Here is a 19,854-nt window from a genome sequence, read left to right as displayed (position 1 = left end):
GGGGCGCATCGCATTTATATACGGCGGGGCCGGGGGGAGCGGGGCGCGGCTTGGCCCCGCCGCAGCCACTCCGGTGCGGGGGGCCGGGAGCGGAGCGGGGCAGGGAGAGGAGCGAGGCCGGGAGCGGAGAGCTCCGCCCGGGAACCGCAGCCACCTTCCCCCGGCGCTTGCGGGAGGGGACGGAGGAAGCCGGGCTTTGCGCTCCGGCTTCGAGCTGCGGAACTGGGGTGGGTTCCCTACCCACCCGCGGGGATGCTGAGAGAGGCTGCCAGTACTCGGGGGTCGGGCTGGGGGCTGGAAGGGCTTTGGGGTGGGTCTGTTCAGCAGGATGTGCTGGTCGCGGTCTGTGGGATGGGCTCTTGCCCTCCTTCTGGACTCCAGTACAGACATCGCTGGGCTACCGCTGTGAACCAGCACATCTCGTGTTACAGACAAGGGTACCCCCGTGCTCCTCTCCGTCCAGGACCAGTTGCATCCCGCACTGCCCTGTCCCAGCTCCATCACAGGGCTTCAACCAGGTGGTGCTTCCAACTGCTCAGCATCCCTGCATCCCCAAGGCCAGCACAGGGTGCGCTCAGGGAGTGTTAGGATCCAAAGTGTCAGCTGAGAGCCCAGGGCACACTGTGAGGAGTGTAAGGGAAGAGAAGGGTTTCCTCATAGCCACCAAACGCACCCTGATCATCAGAGCATAGAGGCACTGGGACAGGCTGCATGGGGAGGTGCCCAGGTGGGTCTCTATCTGCTGCTCTGTTTCCATACAGGCTGATTCTGTGCCCAGAGGGAAGCAAGGACTTTTCCACTCCCAGGCACCCAAGGCGTGTACATCCTCACAGCCTTTCCAGCAGTCTGGGTTTGTTTAATGGTAAATTAAGGCCCTGTTGCAGACACACTGGTTTTGATGTGATTTCAAGCCTCAGCAAAGGTTGCAAGCACAGCTTGAAAACGCTTGTGTGTATGAAATACAACCCAAGGCATAGATGCAGAGCTGGCAGCGTGGTTCTTTTTGATGCCAGCACTTTCCTATGCAATGCTTGCTCACCAGGCTGTGCTCAGTTGTCCCTTATCTCTGCAGCTGAAGTGGGGGCCCAAACTGCACAGGGCTCAGTGAATCAGGGATTTTGTCTGCTAGCCAAAATGCAACACGCCCCAGGATGCTGGTAGATAACACTGGCAAAACAGTGAGTAGAGGCGAAGGGGGAAAGTCCTGACATGGACACGGGCTTCCCAAGGTGGTAGGAGGGAACCTTCCATCCTGCAGCACTGCACTGTTTGAAGGGGTGAGTTTCAGAGCAGGGAGAAGGCACAGCACAGAGCTGTCACAGGGCGGGAGCTCAGGGGGTCTCAGCCCACAGGGGTGGCATTGAGGAGCAGATGGGAAAAGGAGCAGAAGGGTCCCTATGAGAGTTGTGAGAGCACCCTGGCTCCAGGTGCTGCAGTCATCGGGCCAGGGTTACTCATCACTGTGTCTGGTAGATCTTCTCCAGGAGCAGAGGATGAGTCAAAGCGAACTGGCAGAACTTTATCTCCAGCCTGCAGAACATCTGACTGCATCCTGATGGGGAAAGCAGGCAGAAAATGTGATTGTTTTGGATCTGGCTGAGATGGGACCCACTCCATCCCCTGAGAATGGCTTTTGGCTGTCCCGTGATGTTCGCTGCGTACAGCATCTCTGGGCTCAGGGGGAAGCGATGCAGCTCAGCCCTTCACCCTCAGTCTCTCTTGGGGTATCACTACCCACAGAGCTTTGTTTGCCAGGTTCTGCTGCCTTCATTTCCCTGCCCGTGGTGCAGTTTGGGCCCTATGGAACACAAACTGCCTACAGAAAGCTCTTAGGGCAGCAGCCTGGGGCTGCTGGCATCCCACGGAGCACTCCAGACAAGAAGCAAGGCATTATTTTTCATTTTTCCCCTATCTCAAGGACAAGACATGGACAAACCCCCTGGGCAGCCCCCCTGGGTTGCATTGTCTGCTCTGAGGCACGTAGGGGAGCTCACAGGGGAAACGTCTCTGTTGTGTCTCCTGCCAGTGCAAAGGGTCAGATGGGAGGAAGCAGAGAGGGCCAAGGCTGTGGAGCAGCAGGATGCCTCCTGCTGTATGGAGGGGCAGGGCAGTGTGGGACAACCCAGCAGTGGGATGGATGGCTGCCATGGCCCAGTGAGTTCTGCAGGGCTGTACCTGGCTGCTGCCTGAGCTGAATGGAAATGGAAGGGATACAGATGTCCTAAAGAAGACTGGTAATGATTGAAGAGAGGTGGGAGATGCCTTTGGCCTCACACATATCAACACATAAATGCCTCAGATCCCACTTTGATTTTTGCCCAGAGCACAAGTTAAGGTGGGTCCCTTCTGACCCAGGCCTTACCCACAGCCCACCCTGACCAGCAAAAGCTGATCTGAGTGGTTGGCACTGAGAACTCCTCCTCCCACCTCCCCCTTTCCTCTTAAGTGGCTGCAGGAAGCAACAGCTCCTTTTCTCTTATGATTTCTTCATCCATCGATGCAATTCCTGGGGTGAGAAGTCTGAAATAAAAGGTGAGCAAAAAAACCTCACACCTCCCCAGGGCATTCCTACTCACAGAATAAATACTTGCAGATAGATGGGCCAAGATCTGCACAGCAAAGATAGAGAGGAAGGGTTGCAGCCAGGGGAGAGCTGGCGTTGCAGCCCTGCAGCCCGGGCTCCATCCCAAAAGTTCAGGCTGTGCTCTCCCTGCTCCCCACCACATGGGCAGGAAGGAGGATCCTCTCCAGGGGCTGAAGATGACTCAAATTGTGTTGTTAAGAGGCTTTCCAGGAAAGAAAGGCATGGAGAAAAGCTGAGTGTGTCTGGATAGGGTCATCGAGGGAGAGAGCAGCAAGGAACCCGAGCACGTGGAGGTGACCACGTGGCCCACGTTGCACCACTGGAGCCTGGAAGGGGAACGCTGAGAGACACAGAATAAAATCCTAACAAGTTTTTAGCCTGATTTGCACCCGGTATTGCAGGTTCCAATGTGCTGCTGGGTCATTTATCTAGAAAGCAGCCAGAATTCACCTCTCTTCATCCCCTGGTATTCAATCAAGGCTTTCTCCCATTTAAAGGCCATGGGAAAAGCAGCTTTCATAGAATCATGGAGCTGGAAGGGACACTTAGGGATCATTGAGTCCAACAGGTTTATTTCAGGGATGCTCTGAAGCAGTCAGTGGAAATTTAGTGGAGACAGAAGGTGGCCCTACGTATTCCCCCAAACCAATATCACATTTATTATCATTCACAAGCACCTACAGCTCAACCCAAAGGTTTATGAGCCAGGACTACACAGCCCTATAATGATACACATCTTCCCAAGAAGGCTCCATCCTTGATGGCTTAATTAATTAACTTCGTGTGATGCTCACGGTACAAATACAGCCACCAAACCAGGCCTGCAGGTGAGCTGAGATGCAGGTAAACCCAAACCACTGTCCCCATTCTGCATTCCCATCAGCCCATTAACTGCCAGCAGGGGAATATGGAGGAGAAGGGATCCGTGCCTGGTTTGGTGCTGGACTTTTTTATTCCTAGAGGGGTGATTTTTAGTACTGCTCTCCGGATTTATTTAGCGCTAAGGATGGGGTACCTTCATTGGGGCGGAGTGCGGCCCCCGGGCCAGCCCGTGGTAAGGCTGCCCTCTGCTGGTATTATGAGTGATGTGACGCGATGCTTTGCGTTAAAAATCAGTTAAATCAGTCAAAACGTGGGTTGAAGAAGCTGAGTCTGTCCTTTGGGGTGAAATCCCAGCGTGCCTTTGCTCTGGGCACCCAGCAATCCTGGGAGCGCAGCACCCACCTCTCGTGGGGTTGGGTTAGGGTTAGGGTTAAGGTTAGGGTTAGGGCTTTTAGGGTCATAGAATCACCAAATTACCCCCACTTTTAAGGGTCCCTGTGGGAATTACGTAAGGCGTTGCACCGAAGGATGGGTAAGACAGCTCTGTATGTGGAAACGAGGGGTTTGGGGGAGCTGACGCTGAAGAAGCAGCACTTGCGAGCCACGGGAGCCCTCTCGTGGCTGTGCTCGGTGCATTTACGTGGGGATCATCCATTCGTCTCCATTCAACCTCTTCTCATCCCAGCTCTCCAGCATCTCCAGCCCAGCATCGCGCTGCAGCCACATCCCCAAGCGCAGCCCCCAACCTCTGCAATAAAGGCATTTCCCTGTGGATGGACTGGCAGCACATGAGCCCAGGACCCTGATTTAAAGCCCAGATGAATGTTCAGAGCGAGACTTCTTCCAACCTGCTTCCTTAAGAGCTAAACGAATGGAATCGGTTGTGGCTGTGCGTCTTTCTGCCCTGCGAGCTCCCCGGGCGGCAGGAGCAGGCAGCAGTGCGGGGCGGCACTGACACCCAGCGGCGATGCTCTGCAGCGAAGGGCTGAGCTCCTCTCTCTGCTTTCTCCCCATCGTCTGCCCCATACAGGGATGAGGGCTGAAGGCAAAGCAAACGGCATGAACAGATCCAGAAGGCTGGCACCGCCAGGGCACAGCAGAGCACGGCAGAGATTCCCCAAAGGAATCTTCTTGTACAACCTGCTTATACGATGGGCTTCATCCCCGTGCCCAAAACCACCCAGGAGATGGGTGCTGGGCAGCACGGGGAGACACAGAAGTCACTGCATGGACTGGGGACATATGGAAAGGAAGACGTTTGCAAGCTGTGTGATCAAAAGGGTCTTTAAATCACAGTGACTGCACTAATGGCTTTCACATGCTCAGACAGCCCTATAGAAATGAAAGCCACAGCCAGCGTCTGTCTGTGGGGTGAAGGACACCCAGCATGGCACACTGCGAGGGTCTGAGGAGTGAAACCCCAGAAAGTGTTGAGGTGCCCCATTCTGCATGCAGGAGTCCCAGCCAGCTGTGGGTTCGCTGCCTTCCAGCTCATAACGAGCCCAACGAGGCTCATATCGGCCACGAGGAATTCCAGCTACCGTGTGCTGAGGGCTGCTAATGGAAACCAGCGGTGCCTCAGAGCAAAGAGGCAGCCACGTCCTCCGAGATCAAAGATGCGGCAATGAGAGAGGAAAGCAGGGAATAAATTGCATCCTGTTGGAGAGACGTGCCCTGCATCGCCTGCAGCCTTACCTGGCCTAGTTCAGCACAGGGGCACCCCTCTGCCTTCCTGCAGCAAAGCCTGGCTGTCAGCAGGCTCCTAAAGCAGCTTTGGGGCCGGAGGAGACAGAGGCATGGCTCGTTTTTGGCTGCTGGTCCAGATTTGTGCTTTTCTGCTGATTTTCAAATACAAATCTGAACTATGACAAAGCCCCTCCAGCTGCAGCCGGGCGGCTGGGGGAGAGCAGCCAAGGCCGAGTGCTGGGGAAGCACGTTTGATATGCAGCCTCTCAGAGATGTCCCAGACTGAAGCACACCATAGGTTGTATTTCTTTCCTCCCTTCCCCTCCTACAGCAGCAGAAAACCACACTTGAAAAAGACAAGAAGCAATCAGAGCCTTGGCCCCAGGGAGTGCTGCTATTCGGAGCCTCTGTTTACTATATAGGTAGGGCTGCGGCTTTTAAGTGGAGACAATAATAGCAAAACAGATGTAAATACATCCTCGTGTAGAGGGAGCGCTGCCTGCAGTGGCCAGGAGCAATTTCCCAGCCACAGGAAAGCAGAATTCCCAGGAAGCTGCGATGCTGCTTCACCCATTTGGATTTGGATCTTTTTAGGATTAAACTGAGGACAAAAAAAACCCCAAACAAACAAAAAATAAGCAAAAATGAGGACATGGAGCAGGATGGGATGTGCCACCCCCAGACTGCAGCAGGGACATCCCGGGATGTCTCTGTGCTGCACGGGGAGGCCAGGAATCTCATGAACTAATGGGGAAGGAGAGATGAGGAGGAAAGAAGGAGTAATCCATACAAGCAGTAATTTCCCTTGCTCCATTACAGTGAGTTGTTCCTGGTGCTAAGCGGGTTCTCAGCCAGGGACAATGTGCATCGGCCCATATCCCAACTATTGTCACCTCTGTACAAGGGACAGTTCTGCCTGGTCTGAGACCTTCATACTGACTGCAAGGGAATGTGAATGTGGAGATAGAAAAAACCAACAGTTCTGAAAGGGGGAGAGATGGGTTTTTAATGAAGTCACGCTTCCTCCAAACGGACAGCAGGAGCTGGCTGCAGTGCTTCATTCTCCCAAGCATTTTCCACCAGTCTGATTTAGCCCATTGCTTTGTCCCAGCCCGAGGAAAGCCCATGTGGACCCAGCTGTTGGGGCACAGAAACCTCCGTGTCTGTCACTTCTGGAGCTCCCCTGGGGCCCGCAGCTCCATCCCTGGCAGAGCAAAGGACGTGGGAACCTCGGGGCCAGCTCTCCTCAGGCACCTCCAGCCCCGCAGGCTGCACAGAGATGCTCTGCAGATGGCAAAGGCCTCGTGCTTCGGAGCCGCGTCCCGAGGAGCACAGACGGGACACCCGTGGAGCTGGGGGAGGGCTCACCCCGGTGTAACGCCTCTCGTGGTGGGGGGAAAGCGGCAGCACGACCCCAGGCCGGGGCAGGACCTCGAGCGGGCGGGCAGAGGTTGTCCTGAAGGGGTTAATGCTGGGAGAGTAACAGGCTGAAGTTGACACTTGGAGGCAGGCGGGGCTCCCGGCGCCTGATTGGCCTCAAACCCCATCCAAAAGTGCTTTTTTTTTCCCCTTGCTTCTTCTTCTTTTTTTTTTTTTTTTTTTCTCTTTCACTTCTCCTCCTCCCCCGGCCTCTGGCTGGCAGGGGAGGGGAGTGGGGAGAACAGCGAGAGATCAAAAATAAACCTCTTATGTCAAAGCCGGGGGAGAAAGTATAAATACAGCGGGCTCCGCAGCCGGCCCGGAGGCTGCGGGGGAGGCAGCGCGGGGCGGAGGGTCGGGAGCCCGGCGGGGCCGGGATGGGGCGGCGGGCGCTGCTGGGCGGGCGGGCTCCGCTCCACCTGCTGCTGCTGTGCCACGCCTGGGCGCTGCCTCCGCCGCCTCGGGAGGCGCAGCCGCTGCTGCCCGCCCGCCTGCCCGCTCCGCCGGGTCAGCTGGCGCTGCGCCTGGCCGCCTTCGGCCGCGCCGTCGTGCTTCGCCTCCGACCCGACGCCTCTTTCCTCGCCCCTCGCCTCCGCCTGCAGCGCTTGGGAGGCCGCCGGCCGCCGGCTCGGGCCGCTCCTCGGCGGGGCTGCTTCTACGCCGGGACCGTCGACGGGCGCCCCGACGCTCCCGCCGTGCTCAGCCGTTGCGGTGCCGGGCTCCGCGCCTCCTTCCTGCTCGACGGGGCGGCGTACGCGCTGCAGCCTCTCGGTTCGCCCGTTCCCGGCCCGCCCTGGCGCCGCCCGCACCGCCTCCAGCGCCGCGCCGCCCCGACCCCCGCGCAGCCCCGGCCCGATCCCGCTCCTGCTCCCGGGCGGCCGCTCCGCCGAACCCGGCGCTTCGTGTCCGAGGCGCGTTACGTGGAGACGCTGCTGGTGGCCGATGCGTCCATGGTGCGATTCTACGGGGAGGACGTGGAGGTAAGGGCTGCTGGCCCCGTGGCTCCTCCTGTCCCCATCCCTCCGCTGCTTACTTTTCCCCATTGATTCTATCCTTCCGGGGGGTGATTTTCTCCCCCATCCGTTCCTGTTGTCCCAGTCCTTTCTTGTCCGAGTCCCTGTTCCCACCGCATCTGTCCCCCCTTGTGTCTCCTTCCCCGCTGCCTCTCTTCACCTCCTGCCTGTGCCCCTCAATCGCATCTGTTCCCTCCTGTCCCCCTCCCTTTTTCTCCCGTCCCCTCTCCCAAGCTCGCCGTGCTCCCACTCGGTTCCCGGAGGGGTCTACAACCCCTTAACACGCAGAGCAGAGGCCACGAGGAGGGGTTCGGTGTCTGAGGGATCCATTGCAAACCCAGCACCCACCCCGGGGAGCAGCACGGCGATGCCCCTTCTACCCCGTGTCCCCGCGGCGGTGGGACAGAGGGTCTTAAAGCCGTTCCTCCCGTCGGGTCGGAGCCGCGCTGCCGAGTGATGCGCTGAGCTCCGTGCTCACAGGCAGCCCATGCATAGCGCAGCCCTGAGCCCGAGCCACCTGCTGCAGGCGAGCGGAGGCTACGGGACTTTGCAGCGCTGCAAAGGGTACCTTTGGGTACGGGGCAGGTGGAGGAATCCTTGCAGCTGGAGCACCTGAAACCATCACCTGCACTTTGGCATCGTGGCTTTGCCACTTTGTCCTTTTCTTCCTTCAGGTCTCCCTCCATTTCTCCCATCAGTTCCCTTTTTCCCCATCCCCTCTTTGTCCCTGAAGGCAAAATATCTTTGCAGCATCTCCGAGTGCTTCAGAGATAACACTTGGGATGGGCAGAGTGGAAACACTTAAGGATTGGGGTGAAAACCTTCCCAGTCATGTGGCAGCTCTTACGGTGTGGGTTTCTCCCCTAAGATTTTGATCTCAGCAACACAAAGAGGAGAGAGACCCAACTCCAGTGTCTGAACAGCTGCTTGTTACTCCTTGAAGCACCCGGGGCTGTGGAGCCAACAAGTGCTGGTGATGAGGAGATGCCCAGGCAGTGGGAATGTTGAGTCCAAAGCACCCCTTCATATTTCTGCTGTGACTTCTCTTCCCGTAACCACACTTAAATCGCTGAATATTTATTGAAGGTCACAAGCATTGTTTGCACGCCCTGTTAGTTTCTTGCATAAGCTGTAAGAGATCAAGTAGAAGATAGTCACCATGAGATGTATTCAAGCATTGCAAATTACAATCAATGTCATTCTGTTATTAGGGAAATGCTATTAGTGATTTATTTTTAATCAATCTGTGTCATGGATTGAGCCATTATAACTCAGCTGTTAACCTAATTTAGATAACAAGAGCTTGATGGAGGCAGAACTGATACTCAAAGCAGGAGGAAATTACAAAGTGGCAGCAAAACCAGGGCTGAGATTTGGGATCGGGGCTGAGGATTGCAAGAAATGGGGTTGGGGAGAGCTGGGAGCAGAGGCAGGAGGTGCTGCAGGGGCTGTTTCCTCGCTGTGCACCTGCAGAGCAATGCTGGGACATCTACAACAGCACACAGTTATGGAAGTGCCTGCAGCATCCCCAGCCAGTTGGCAGCGGGGCTGGATTCTTGCAGTGGGATTTCTCTCATCTCTTGGGTTCAGATGGGATGTTCTCTAAGCCTCCCCCTGCAGACGGATGGCTGCCGGCCGCTCACTTTGCAAGCAAGGAATCTGCAACCCCTGCTGTAAAGGGCCGGCACGTGGGGGAGCACAGCAAAACTGGGTCGGGCTGATTAAGCTGGGATTCCTCTCCTGACTTCTGTGGTTTTTGCAGGCAGATTTATGAGGTTTTTAGGAGTGTTGTTGCAATCCCTTCTCTCTAGGACCAGCACGTGGGATTGCTGACCACAGCCAGGGTCCTGCTGCTACCTCTGTGATGTTCAGACCTGCTGACAGCGTGGCCTGGAGGCAAAGGCCTTTATTTTGCAGGGTATCCGAGCTGGGGGGCTGCAAGCAGATATTTTGGGGCAGGAAAGCAGACTGGACTGTCTGTGTGCATTGTTTCCAATAGCTGGGAACCCTTTCCATGTGTTTTCTTCCTTCTGTCTTTCTGTGCTCCAGAAATCTCAGCGTTTCTTTTCCCTTTGCAAAACTGTTGGTTTCCAGGGAGGGGAAATCAAGAAGGTGACCTTATGAACAAACAAACAAACCCACAGCTTCACTCCAAGCTGGGCGCAGCAGCTCTCCTGCTGTTGGTCCTGCTGGGAGCTGGGAGGGAGCTGCACCCTGCTGCCCTCCTGTATGGGTGTTGGACCATCATGTGCATACCACAGTAATAGTGTCTAAGCATGTTTTCTCCCATGTAAGTAGGGATTTTGCGAGAGGCTGTATTGGAAAGTGAAATCTTTCAATGCTGGCAAGTTCTAAGCAACCGCTTTGGTTCTCCGTGCTCTGTCTTATTTATTTTTTCATTGCTGAGCCTAAACATGGGGCCAAAGGGCTCGTGTTCAGCCCCAGCTCCCAGCCCTTGGCCGCAGCAATGAGATGCAGGTGTGCTGCTGCTCTCCCCAAAGCACTGCAGCAGCCACCCAAAACCCAGCAGGATCCTACTCAGTCTGAAGATGGGTATAAATAGACACCAGATGGTGGAACAAGTGGATCTGACCTTTTAATCTGCGCTAAATAGCTGTTCGTTCGGTTCACTTTCCATCCTTCCAGCTCTTTCTGGAGCTTTGGAGATGAAGGGCAGGTGGGTGGGTGTTTTCTGAGCTCCCCATTCCCACTGCTGGAATAATACCTTGGCTTGGCATAACTCTGCAGTTACATCTGGGGCTATGGAAGCTCCAGCGGGTAATTTTGGGAACACTTTATGCTACTTATAGGTAGGTCACCCATGGGATAAACAAATCCCTCATCCCCTGCAGCAACCTGAAGAGGTTGGATTTAAGGAGAAATGTATCTTCTGGAAGAGCAGTGCTGCACTGTATGGCTACCCAGGGAGTGGGGGTGTTCCAGAGCCATGGGGATGTGGTACTGGGGGATGTGGGCATGGTGGAGTGGGTTGGGATTGTGGATCCCAAAGGTCTTTTTCAGTTGTTTGAGTCCAAGTGGTTGCACTCACAGGGACCCCATCTGTATGGTGACTTCTCCATGACACTCGTTGCATGTTTTGGCTGGGATGTGGGCCATGTCATGGAGCACTGGCCAGTCTAAATAAAGTCTGCTGTGCTCCCACCAGCCTCGCTGGGACCGCTGTTGTGTCGCAGCCCAAGGAAGGCTTCAGCTGCATTTGCTGAAGCAAAACATCTGCTGATGGGAAGGTTCCAGGGATGTGCTCCTGATCCCATTTGAGAGCTCTCAGGGCTCCCAGCAGCGCAGTGCAGTGCTGGTGCTGCAGCGAGACAGGCGGGCAATCTGTCTGGGGACGAGAGAAGCCACTTTCTCTTTCACAACACTCACTGTTGTGTAATCGTGCATTTTTTTCTCATGACCGCGGGTCTGTTAACGCGTGCCAAGGAGAAGAGGAATTTCGATGCTCTGATAAGATGTTTACATCAGCCGGAACGGTGCTGGCGCATTTGATGTATGAAGTCATCGCCGGCTGTTCAGCTGCTGAGTGGAGGATGCTGCTGGGCAAAGCCTTGGTGTGGGAAGCCCCACAGTTGCAGCCCCATTCAGGAGCTGAGGCTGTGGTGGGAAGGGGCAACGCATGGCTTGGTCTTGTGGGCTGCTCTGCATGGCCCAGAACTGTCTTTAAAGAGTGGTGGTGCTGGGTGTGGAGGGCAGAAAGTGGAGTGACACAGCTGTGCCTATGGCTCCTGCAGGCATGGGGTGCACAGCATCATATATGGGAATGGCAACACCCAGTTGCTGTTCAGCCTAAGGGAATGTATGACTGTTTCAATGTGGTAGGCTCCATAAGTGGGTTTGATTTCTCCTTCCTTAGTAAAGTTAGGTAGGTTAACAGTCAGACTTGATGACCTTAAAGGTCTTTTCTAACATAAATGATTTTATGATCATACAAAAATAAGAGAAGGTGGCAGGTACACCACACCCCTTTGTAGAGATCTCACCCCAGCTTTCTCCCCTCTTGCAGAACCACGTCCTGACCCTGATGTCCATGGCAGCTCGCATCTACAAGCACCCCAGCCTGAAGAATGCCATCAACCTGGTGGTGGTGAAGGTGCTGGTGGTGGATGAGGAGGCAGCAGGGCCGGAGGTGTCGGACAATGGTGGCCTCACCCTACGCAACTTCTGCAGCTGGCAGAAGCAGCACAACCCGCCCAGCGACCGGCACGCCGAGCACTATGACACTGCCATCCTGCTCACCCGACAGGTCTGGGGGTCCCTGGGGATGGACGCTGGGGGAGATGGGGTTTTGAGGTAGCCCAGAGGGAGAGGAGAGCTCCTATTGCAAGGGATGGAGCTTCCAGTTGGCACGAATAAAGCCAATTCAGGAGTTTAGTGTGTTTAGGATGTGGAATTTTGGTTTGCCTCAACCTCCTTGGGTGCTGCCTCCCAACAGGATTTCTGTGGGCATCAAGGCTGTGACACGCTGGGGGTGGCGGATATTGGCACCATGTGTGACCGCAACAAAAGCTGCTCGGTGATCGAGGATGAGGGACTGCAGGCTGCCTACACGCTGGCTCACGAGCTGGGTAATGTGTGCCCTTGTGGAGCTTTCCTGCTTTCTTTTTTAGCCCAGTGTCAGCATCTCTGCTCTGGTTATCACCCTCTGCAGTGCTGACTCGCTAACTAGTTTGCTTGATTTGGTTTAGTGGGCATGGTGGTGGTGGGTTGATGGTTGGACTCAGTGATTGTAGTGGTCAATTCCAACCTTTATGATTTTATGATTGCTTCTGTTCTGGAAGCAAATAATGTTTGCAGAGATGGGAAAAGGTTGACAACTAATACGAGATGCTCTCTGCTCTGCAGGCCATGTGCTCAGCATGCCCCATGATGACTCCAAGACCTGCGAGCGGGTCTTTGGGCCCCTGGGCAAGCACCATATGATGGCCCCACTCTTTGTCCACCTGAACAAGAGCCAGCCCTGGTCCCCATGCAGTGCCATGTACCTCACTGAGTTCCTGGATGGAGGGCATGGTAAGGCTCAGCTCGGCAGAATTTAAAGCATTTTACTTGATTGCTTGGGCTCTTTACGATCTCTAGAGGGTGAAGGGGGTTCAGTTGGACACAGGCTGAGTTCTGTCCCCTCATCATCTTAGAACTGTTTGATTTGAAAGGGGTCTGGTCCAACTCCTGGACACCTACAGCTTGATCAGATGCTCGGTGCCTGGTCCAGCCTGACCTTGGATATCTCCAGGGATGGAGCATCCATCACATCTTGGTGTCCTCTTTTTGTGTCACCCATGGGACCAAACCCTGGTGTACCTCCATCCTGATCCATGCCCTTCCCTGCTGCTTGCAGGTGACTGCTTGCTTGACGCCCCAGCTCAAGCCCTTTCCCTGCCCTCGGAGCTGCCCGGCCAAGGGGCCCTGTACAGCTTGGACCAGCAGTGCCAGCAGATCTTTGGCAAAGACTTCCAGCACTGCCCCAACACCACGGAGGAGGATATCTGTGCCCAGCTGTGGTGTAGGACCAGCAGTGGGGAGCCGCTGTGCCACACCAAGAATGGCAGCCTGCCCTGGGCTGACGGCACCCCCTGCATGGGCGGTGGGCTGTGCTGGGATGGAGCCTGCCTGCCACAGGATGCACTGCAGCCCCAGGTACTGCAGGACTGGGGTTGGAGGGATGGGGTTGCACCTCTCTGTATTTGTGTATTTATATATATATATATATATGTTTACCACCTGCTGACTGATGCCCAAGCACTGGTGACTCCCCAAGCCAGCTCCCCTCACTGTTATTGCTCAGCATGGTGCTGTGTGTTATGGGACATCCCTTTGGCTGGTTTGGGTCAGCTGTCTCAGTTCTGTCCCTCCCAGCTCCTCATCCCTTCCCCCCCGGCCCCTTTGCTGGCAGGGCAGCACAAGGAGTGAAAGGTCCTTGGCTCTGTGCAGCACATCCACATTGTTTTTCTCCTAAATCCAAAACACAGCATCATACCAATCACTGAGTTGAAAATTAACTCTTTCCCAGCCAAAACCAGGGCAGAGCTCATAGAGTATTGTAGCACCAGGCCTGTCCTAGATGCAGCAAGCAGTTCTGCAATTAACTCTGATTAAACTGATTTATTTGCGTTGTTTTACTGGAGGAATTAGCAGCAATTCCTGAACCAGTCAGCAAACTGCAGGCTTCCAACACACGAGCCCATGCACGCCGCCAGTAGCTTCGTGCAAAGCACGCATTTAAGTGCTTTGCTGGATCAGGGCCTCGTTTCGCGGCACGGGGAGGGGATATGGGGGATGGTTGCACTATTTCCACCCTCACAGCCTCTCGTGGCCTCTTGCAGCCGGCGGTGGATGGAGGCTGGGGTGAATGGAGCCCATGGGGTTCATGCTCACGGACGTGCGGTGGCGGCGTGCAGTTCTCCCACCGCCACTGTGACCATCCCCGGCCCCAGCACGGCGGCCGCTACTGCGAGGGTCAGCGCACCCGCTACCAGTCGTGCCATACAGATGAGTGCCCACAGGACGGTAAGCCCTTCTTGCTGTTCCCAAAGGCACATTCATCCCCTCCCCATGCTTTTTTCCTGCACTCTGTGATTGCCCTGCAGTCTGTTGGATACAAGCATCTTCTTCTCTGCATGCTTCCACCATCCTCACGTCTCTCCCACATCTCCGCTGAGGAAGATGAGAGCTCCTTACTCGCAGCACAAAGCTTTTGGGTCATTCTTTTGCCTTTCCTTTTAGGCAAGAGCTTTCGAGAACAGCAGTGTGAGAAGTACAACAGCTACAACTTCACTGATCTGGAGGGGAACCGGCTGGAGTGGGTCCCCAAGTACGCCGGGGTGTCCCCCCGGGACCGCTGCAAGCTCTTCTGCCGAGCCAGGGGAAGGAGTGAGTTTAAAGTCTTTGAGCCCAAAGTAAGATATCACAATGTCAGTTCCCAACATCCATCTTTATTCCCAGCAAATTCCTGTAATGCTCCCTGTCCACTCTCCCCAGGTGATAGATGGGACGCTGTGTGGTCCGGAGACCCTGTCCATCTGCGTGCATGGGCAGTGCATCAAGGCTGGCTGCGACCACATTGTTGGATCCTCCAAGAAACTGGACAAGTGTGGGGTGTGCGGCGGCAACGGCTCAACCTGCAGGAAAATATCCGGCTCCCTCAACCGATCCAAGTAAGGCACAGGGGAGAGAGGTCTGTGGAGATGGGCGGGGGGAAAAGCAGCATCGGGCTGTAGGAAGGGAGCACAGAGACATTTGTTCCTCTTGAGGCTGTGATTGGAAAAGCTTGCTTTGGCTCTGCAGAGCTCCTGACCCGGCAACATCTGGCTGGGGAGCTTTGCTCGCTCCGTGCCTGCAGGCAGCCTGGGGGTGCTGGGCAGATGTTCACAAAGCCCAACGTCTGCGTAAGCGCTTCCTACGCTTGCCGCAAAGGAAACGAGATCGAGTCAGGGCTTAGCAAAGAGCAGAGGCAGCATTTCCACAGCTGGGCTCCCCTGCACCGACCCCACGCGTCCCCACTGTGCTGCTCTGCTGTGTCTGCACGGTGCTGCTCAGGGCGCAGCTCTGAAAGGTGTTGTGATGCAGAAGGGCGAGCTGCGTGTTTGACGTGGTGCATTTTGCTCTTGTGCAGCAAAACCCGTTCCTGCTTCTCTCTGCTGCAAACCAGCGCGATGCTCAGGAAACCATCCCCCTCTTGTTCCCCTTGACTAGGAATATCAAAAACCCTCAGCTCCATGAGGTCCCGGGATGTGGGCAGCCCTTTCTGTTGCCCAAAATCTTTGCTTCTTTGTCATGGAGCTGGAGTTAATGCGTCCCGCAGAGGCTTTTGCTGAACAGATAGTAACAAAGCCCGGCACATCCAATTCCATGCGGCGAGGTGACTCACTCAGTCAAATTAGATTTCCTAAATGGTTTCCTTCCAGGGAGCCAGATGAATGGAGCTTCCATTCTCCTATGAATTGTTTGTGGTTGACTAAAGAGAGATTAGCGTGGTAGCTACAGCCAAGAAGAGATCCCATTAAGATCGGGGTTATGGAGGCCAGGGTGACTGAGAGCAGGCTTTGACCCTGAGGCTTTGTTCCAAAATACTCTGACCATAATTCCCAACCGCAGCATCAACCTGGGGAATGCACGAGCCCCCTGCCAGCTCCACAACATGATTCATGTGGGGGTACAGGGTGCCAAGGTGGCATTTTGTCACTGTCACCAGGCAGCATTACAGCACTGGGGGCACGTGGGGCCACAGCCCTGAGCCAAGGGAAAAGCAAAGTGTTCCCAAGGGTCGTGCTCTGCAGAAAAAGCCTCCTTCAGCACAGTATCCTCCAATGGAGCTTTTGGCATTAGGATGAGGCTGCCAACCCAACTGAGAGGAGCCTGGGTTGCCTGGTGCAGTGATGCCCGCCTGTGGTGAGCAATATTTTTGCTGCCCTCGTTCTTGCTGTTTTCTAGGAAAGGCTTTCCAGTTGGCACCAATGCAGTCAGAGCTGGCTGTGCTGTTAACTGTTTGGCTCCTGATTGGAACTGAGCAGTGACACCTGGCCAAGGCATGCAGTGCCAGCAGCGCCCAGCTCTGTCCCTCTGTGCCATCAGCAACAACAAAGCCATTTTGGTTTTTCATGCCAAACACTGCAGCCATGTCAAACACAAAGGGGAGCTGGGAAAATGCAATTTCCTACCAAGGCTGATAACTGTGCTGATTTGTTTGATTGCATTGCTCATTTTTTTGTGTTTAATTTAGTAAATTCTTCCAGTCTAGCACACATCTGGCACAACTGCAGCATTTCCAGTTCTGCAGTGCTCTTGTGTACTGAGAGATGGCTTCAGAGCCACAATCCCCCTTGGAAAGGCCAGGGAAATAACCATGTCCCCTCACCCCATGCAGGTACGGCTACAATGACATCGTCACCATCCCGGCTGGGGCAACTAACATTGACATCAAGCAGCGCAGCCACCGTGGGGTGCGCCATGATGGGAACTACCTGGCCCTGAGGACCTTGGAGGGCAAGTACCTGCTGAACGGCGAGTTCGCCATCTCGGCCATGGAGCAGGACATCCTCATTAAGGGCACCATCCTCAAGTACAGTGGCTCCATGACGACCTTGGAGAGGCTGCAGAGCTTTCGGCAGCTCCCAGAGCCCCTGACCGTCCAACTGCTGACCATCGCCAGCGAGGTCTTCCCACCCAAAGTCAAGTACACCTTCTTCATCCCTAAAGACATCCCCTTCAGCAAGCAGAAGGACAAAGAGAAGAAGTCAGCCAACATCATCCGCCCGATGCTCACCTCGCAGTGGGTGCTGGGCGACTGGTCCGAGTGCTCCAAGACCTGTGGCTCTGGCTGGCAGAGGCGGACGGTGGAGTGCCGGGATGTCGAAGGCCAACCTTCAGCCACCTGCGACCGAGCCCTCAAGCCTGAGGATATCAAACCCTGTGGTGACATCCCCTGCCCTCTCTGGCGCATGGGTCCTTGGTCTCCATGCTCCCAAACGTGTGGCGAGGGTGTGAGGACACGCAATGCTTCCTGCATCCACTACACGGGCACTGTCATCGCCCCGGAGAAATGCAGCTCCCCAGGGCCACCACCAGCCACTGCCACCTGCCTGCTGCGGCAGTGCTGAGTGGGGACAGTGGGGCACAGGGCTGGGGACACAGGCCACTGGGTGCCACCGTGCTGCAAGCTTGCTTGAGGACGAGAGCTGCTGGTAGTCCAGCGGTTCGTCTACCTCAGAGGGGGGAATAAGGGCAGCAAGATAAGGAGGAATCTCTTCTTTGTGTCCTTTCTTTCCTTTTTGGTTGGCTGGGGCTGTGGGTTCATGTGGGGCATGGTAAAACTGGGGCTTCTTTGCAAAAGCGCTGTTGTGCAGCTCAGGTTGCTGTCCCTGCCATGCAGCAGTGTGGGTGTGTTGAGCATTTTATCGGTTGTGGTTTTGCAGCTGGAGATAAGTGGCTCGTGTGGCTGGAAGGGAATGAGCCGAGGGCTGGGCTATAGGCGGTCGTGGTGGCTTCTGCTGGATTTATAACCTAGGAGGTGCCAGAGCTCTGCCTCCAAACATCCCCCGCAGCTGCTGTTCCTCCCTGAGCTGCAGCCCCACCAGGAACATGCATCTCCTTACCTCCATTTCTCCAGTATAAAACTGATCCCACCCATGTTCCCACTTGCAGGGTTGCCCCAAGGATTAATTAAAGCTCTGCAGCGCTCTGGCTGTGAAATTCCTCTTGCTGTCCTTGCTCCCCTGCGGAGCAGACATTTGGCTGTGCCCACATCCCCTCTCCCATCCTCTTGGCTCTGTCTGCCACACGCTCATTTTACCAGCTGTGCTTTTCATTTTGGAGATGAGACCCAACCAGTGTCACTGCTCAGCCCCAACCCCTCGAGCCCAGGGCACACGAGGATGCTCAACCCCAGCTTTTGGCTCCATCTGGGGCTGGAAGCTCCAACCGGGAGTCCCGCAGGGCTGCAGCTCCTCTCCCAGCCCAGACGCTCTGGCCGTGCTGCAGATGCTGTTCACTCTCTGACCTCTCCCCTTTTGAAGCAATTGCCTGGCAGCAGCTGGAGCCTTGGGAGCAGGGCTGGAATTTGCAAATGTTTTGTCACTGACATCGCACGGTGGGAGGATGTTTTGTGATTTTTTTGCTAGGTCTGACTTTCCCCATTTGCAAAATGAAGCTGCCTCACGGAGCTGCAGTTGGTCCAGGAGCTGCTCGATCCTCCACTGCAGATGGGAGGGAGTTTTTGTAAGAAGGGCTGAGCATGATGCAATTGTTCAGCCAGCGTGGAGGTGACCAAACAGCAGGTCCATGTTGCAAACCGTGCCTTGGGGGGAATCACTTTTGTCCCCGTTGTTACAGCAGGATGGAGGCTTTTCAAGCAGAGAGCTTGCCTTGTCTGCAAGGAGGCTCTGCTGTCATTTGCTGCATGGAGATGTGAATCTGGGCAGCTGCAGGGATGAGATGGATGCAGATTTTGGAGGGGGATGGAGATGCTGGAGAAGGATGCAGATTTTTGGAGGAGACGCAGACTTTTGGAATGGGATATAGATTTAGGAGAGGGGATGCAGACTGTGCTTGGAGGTCACTTCAAAATTCACTTGGACCCTTCCCTGCTGCTGTGCCCACGGTGCAGGTCTGAGATGGGGCTGGAAGAAGAGCTCTGGCCGAAGCTGTGCTGTAAAATCCATCCCCTAGGAGGGACATAGACCCCTCTGTGGGTGACGCCAAGGGCTGCAGAACCAAGGACTGCAGAGGCTGAGCATTTTGGCTGGGCTCTTTTTGAGAAAAGCCAAAAACAAAAGCCAGCTGTGCAGTCTGGATCCAGAGCTGCTTGGGCTGCAGTTCAGACCTACCTTCGGGCAATGTTCTCTGTCTGCTAATTAATCTCCAGGAATTTAAGGCCTCTCGCTCTAACAAATAGCTGGATGCTAAAGTCATGTAGCCTTGCTGGGTTGTTTTCTTTTCCCCTTTGCAGCTGAGAGGGTTTTAACTCAAAGGCAAGCATGTGTTTCCTCTCCAGCGGCGCAAGCAGCATCCATTTTGGATGGGGCAGATATTTCAGCCTAAGACAGTGCCAAGGAAAACGTCTGCGTGTATCAGCCCTGCGCAGGAGCTCTGCAGCCCGCAAAGGCCTCTCCAGCTTTTCACATTCGCTCTGCAGTGCTTCCCCTATGCAAAAAGCTCTCTGCTGCATCAGACCCCATGCTGTGCCCTTTGTTTTGCCCCTGGGATGCCAAAGGAGGAATGCTGTAGCGCAGCTGCAGGCGCCCACCCATGGCCAAGGCAAGCTGGTGGCTCCCTGCAGTAATATTGCTCAGTTTGGGCCTTCTGGGGCTTTTTTTTGGGGGGCTGGTGGGTCCTGCTTGGGGACATAGGGTCTGCTGCTGCCTTCCCATAGCAACACGTAGCCTTAATGCTGATTTATCAAAGAGGTTATATATTAGGATATATATGTGTGTATATATATGTTTCCCTTCAGTGAAGGATTGTAGCAATGTACTGAGCCTCTTGTGTATTTATTACAGATTTCTGGTTTGTTTTGTACAGTAGCTGTCTGAAAAGGAGAGAAAACGTAAGACAAAAAACCAGACTGTCTGTGTTTGACCGTGCTGCTCCCATGTCCCTCCACCAAAGCATCACTCCTCGCATGGCCCCGACAGCCCCCGGTGTCACCCTCGGGGTGCACAGATCCCATCAGCTGCAGGATGGATCCAGCCAGAACCGAGCTCGGGGCTTCCATTGCAAGGGGAGAAAAGTACCATTTTCTGAATCTTTGTGTTTGAGGGCAACTCTGGTTGTGACTCTGCCTTTACCTCTTCAATAAAGGGTTTCCTGCCTATCGCC

The 19,854-nt window shown here is 55.1% G+C and overlaps 1 protein-coding gene across 1 annotated transcript; it reads left to right on the top strand.

Moving 5' to 3' along the window:
• The first annotated feature begins 6,700 nt into the window (after positions 1 to 6,700).
• On the top strand, positions 6,701 to 19,854 carry ADAMTS8 (ADAM metallopeptidase with thrombospondin type 1 motif 8). Its single transcript, XM_015883990.2, has 9 exons — positions 6,701 to 7,491; positions 11,549 to 11,788; positions 11,978 to 12,110; positions 12,388 to 12,555; positions 12,881 to 13,179; positions 13,866 to 14,049; positions 14,266 to 14,438; positions 14,521 to 14,696; positions 16,406 to 19,854. Exons 1-9 carry the CDS (start codon positions 6,889 to 6,891, stop codon positions 17,136 to 17,138), a joined length of 2,709 nt encoding a protein of 902 aa, XP_015739476.1. The 5' UTR covers positions 6,701 to 6,888; the 3' UTR covers positions 17,139 to 19,854.

This window comes from Coturnix japonica, chromosome 24, assembly GCF_001577835.2.
Source record: "Coturnix japonica isolate 7356 chromosome 24, Coturnix japonica 2.1, whole genome shotgun sequence".
NCBI lineage: Eukaryota > Metazoa > Chordata > Aves > Galliformes > Phasianidae > Coturnix > Coturnix japonica.
Note: the sequence above shows the minus strand (reverse complement) of the source record. Positions and strands in the feature narration are given on the sequence as shown.

Excerpts from the sequence above, each read along its gene's own strand:
- ADAMTS8 (XM_015883990.2), top strand. The coding sequence starts at position 6,889 with ATGGGGCGGCGGGCGCTGCTGGGCGGGCGGGCTCCGCTCCACCTGCTG. Across the intron at positions 13,180-13,865 it reads AGGATGCACTGCAGCCCCAG|CCGGCGGTGGATGGAGGCTG; the intron begins GTACTGCAGGAC and ends GGCCTCTTGCAG. Across the intron at positions 14,697-16,405 it reads GGCTCCCTCAACCGATCCAA|GTACGGCTACAATGACATCG; the intron begins GTAAGGCACAGG and ends CACCCCATGCAG.